The sequence below is a fragment of the Pediculus humanus genome, genomic scaffold, assembly GCF_000006295.1.
Source record: "Pediculus humanus corporis 1103172108288 genomic scaffold, whole genome shotgun sequence".
NCBI lineage: Eukaryota > Metazoa > Arthropoda > Insecta > Psocodea > Pediculidae > Pediculus > Pediculus humanus.
In genome coordinates, this window is record NW_002987857.1 from 419,905 (window position 1) to 423,037 (window position 3,133).

The 3,133-nt window shown below is 28.8% G+C and overlaps 1 protein-coding gene across 1 annotated transcript in view; it reads left to right on the forward strand.

Moving 5' to 3' along the window:
• The window catches only part of Phum_PHUM533910 (Rab3 GTPase-activating protein regulatory subunit, putative), a gene marked incomplete at both ends in the record, with an annotated part of 5,522 nt that extends 2,395 nt beyond the window's left edge, over nt 1–3,127 (forward strand). The window contains 9 exons of the mRNA XM_002431470.1: nt 35–192; nt 281–658; nt 719–904; nt 984–1,169; nt 1,271–1,678; nt 1,768–1,941; nt 2,025–2,428; nt 2,515–2,844; nt 2,915–3,127. Of these exons, the coding sequence (XP_002431515.1) occupies nt 35–192; nt 281–658; nt 719–904; nt 984–1,169; nt 1,271–1,678; nt 1,768–1,941; nt 2,025–2,428; nt 2,515–2,844; nt 2,915–3,127 (2,437 nt within the window). The remainder of the gene's footprint in view (nt 1–34; nt 193–280; nt 659–718; nt 905–983; nt 1,170–1,270; nt 1,679–1,767; nt 1,942–2,024; nt 2,429–2,514; nt 2,845–2,914) is intronic.
• Between the last annotated feature and the right edge of the window lie 6 nt (nt 3,128–3,133).

Consider the following 3,133-nt stretch of genomic DNA (forward strand, 5'->3'; position numbering starts at 1 on the left):
AAATGAAAATTTTATTGAAAACTGAATCTGAGAGTTTCGAAAGACTTGAAGAGTTGAAAAAATGTGCCCAAGAATTACAATTAGATGATGTTAAATATCAAGTTATTGAAATGTTTCTAAACAGTCGGAAAAATTCATTAGAGACTTTTAAAAATGTCTTAAATGTATTTTTGGAAGATTTTCGTCGTCCAGGTGAATTATAATTACATTTAAGTAGTAAAGTGTTAAATTTCACTTAGGAAATAAAATAACAAACAATTATTTTTTTTTTTTTTTTTAGATAGAGAAGAGCTTCTTCCTACAAAATTATTGACTTATGTAGAATTGATAAACAATTTATTGTCGTTTTATGCTTTCCTAATAAATCTCAACGAATCAGTATTAAATGAAAAAAACGTTCAAAATTTTCAAGTCGATTCTGATGTTTTATACGAAGAGTTAAAAGTATCTAAAAATGAATTAGATATAACATTAAAGTTAATGGATCAAATCAAAGAAATAAAAGGATTGCAAAAAGCTACAAACAAAGTAATGTTCAAAGAAGAAAAATATTCAGAACTACATAATTTTCTCTCTTGTTTTGATTTTGACCTATTGAATGCCAGTATTGAAAAACAAGAAAAAAATGGAAAAAACGCCAAACAATCAGTTCGTTTAAGTTTAAAAAAAAATTTAAATTTTGATAAATTTATATTTGTTTCTGAATATTTTTTTAAAGGAATACTATGCTCTCCTTCAAAATTAAACGAATGGAAAAAAAAATGTGAACTTTGTTTTTTCACATCTATTGATTTAGCCATGTGTTTGTTGTCGTATTGGTGTGACAAAAATACAACACACAATTTATCATCCGAAGAAATTATAAATTTTATTGAAATTTTAAAAATTATTTGCTCACTAGATGGTAAGAACCATTACAAAGATGAATTAAAATTAAAATATATGCATTATGGTGTATCTTTTCCATTATTTTTGTTTTAAAGATCTGAATGCCATATGTACGGAATATAATAAAGAATCACCATGGTGGTCACAACTTAGAATTTGTATATCAAATAGTCCGTCTACCATTCGAGGATTTTTTGCTGCTCTTATGTGTCGTTCCGTCACCATATATTTAGAACAAAAAAAAGAATTGACTTGTAAAAAAGAAAAGAAAAAAAACAAAAGTAAAACTAATAATAATGGTAAAATTAAACTTTTAAAAAAAAATATCAATCAATCACTTTATTACATTTAAGTGATTTTTTTTTTTTCATTTTAATTTCAGGTAATTTGCAAACGGATTGGGAAAACATATCAAAAGATACTTGCCAATGGGATATTCTAATAACTCAATTACAAGATTTAGCCTTATTAAATGCAATTCTCAGCATAACGTTGAAAAATGTTATAAAAACAAAAAGCATGGCGGAAATCCCATTCGATTTCGATTACCAATCGTTAAATTCTATACAATCGAATGGTACGGGAAGAGTGTCGGAATTGGTAACAAAATGGCTTGCACAATTCGGTTTCGATCCTTCCGTTTACATAAATAAAAACGATGTAGAATATTCTAACGAAGGAATGGCGGAAATAAAAAACAGCGACTCATTCAAATCTCTACTGGTTGAAGAATTGAATAAAGCTAATAATATAGCGAGAGAAAATAAAGAAAATTTAAATCTTATTTTACGTATGTCGTCATCGACACCTCATTCGACATTGTTGTTGTTTTTAATTGTTTGAAAACAAAATGAAATTTTTTTTTGATTTTAATTTTAGATTATTTGCAATTGTTAAAAGGTAGATTTCCATATAGTTTAACTACGAGTTCTTTATTAAGTAATTTATGTTGGGAATATACGGCTTATTGGTCGAAAAACATGGAGGATTTAAATTATTTAGAGGCAGCTGTTAAATGCATCGAGTTGATACCTGCGAATAAAATTAAATTCGGTAAAAAAAAAAAAGAAAAAAGTTTAATTTTAAATACCTCAAAGAATTTAAATCATTATTATTATTATTATGGTTTCCCTTAGGAATTTGTATTTTATCATGGAACACATATTTGCAAAATACGTTGAAAGATCTCGCTAAAATGATCAATCGTGTCGGTAAAGTACCAAAGGGAAAATTATTCACACAAGTCATCGGTTTGAACAGTAATCAAGTTCCAAATTTTTTGCAAATCGTTTTGAAATACGTCAACATCATAAGCGATATAGACACTCTGGAAGGTATAGATTTTAGAATCGAACGGGAAGCCATTTGGCAAAATTGCGTCACCGCTCCAGGTTCTAATTTGGTGTCCGTCGCGATTGCTCAGGCAGAAGCCAATCCCGATTCGATCATTCTTTCCTATCAAATCACCGTCGTATTGCTTTTGATTTACGGATTGAACATAAAATTTCCAAAAGCCATCGTTAATTTATTTGAAAATTTGGTCAGTGCAAGAAAATCTTTTCTGTTTTTTTTTTTTTTTTTTTGAATTGAGTAAATTTTTGACGGATTTTTCGGGAAAATTTTCAGGAAATAATGGATTTCAATTTGAACATTCCTGTTGCCACTTGTCAAAATTTAAGTCCTTCCGTAATAAATTCAAGAAAGCAATTTTTACAAAAAGTCGTCACGGCGTCTTCATGCACAGTTCAGGTTGTCGAACGAGTTCAAAGTTCATCTGTTGACTCGGACACCCCAGAAGATTTTGTTCCCACCGTTAAATTCAACGTAGACGAATATAATAAGTGGATTCAATTATGTTTCAAATTGGCTAAAATATGGGATTTAGCTTTGGATGATCTTCGCAGGCAACAAATTTGCGAATTATATTCTCACGGTTACGATCGTTTAGCAGAAGAGGTTTACGACGATGAGAAATTTTTATTTTTATTTTGTTTTTCCACAGTGAATAACTTTTTCTGTTTTTTAGATCATTCCTTCGGTTAACGATTACAATACGTTAGCATCTCAACTTCTTGTGTTGATTGGCAAAAGGTTAAAATACATTTTACACGAAAGAAAAGATTTATCTAAATGCGTAACGAATTTGAGTTCAAATATAAGCGAATGGCTTAAATGTGTGGTAAATCATTTGCATCATTTTTTCTTTTTAGAATCATTCGTTCATTTTTTTAACGTTTAAATATTT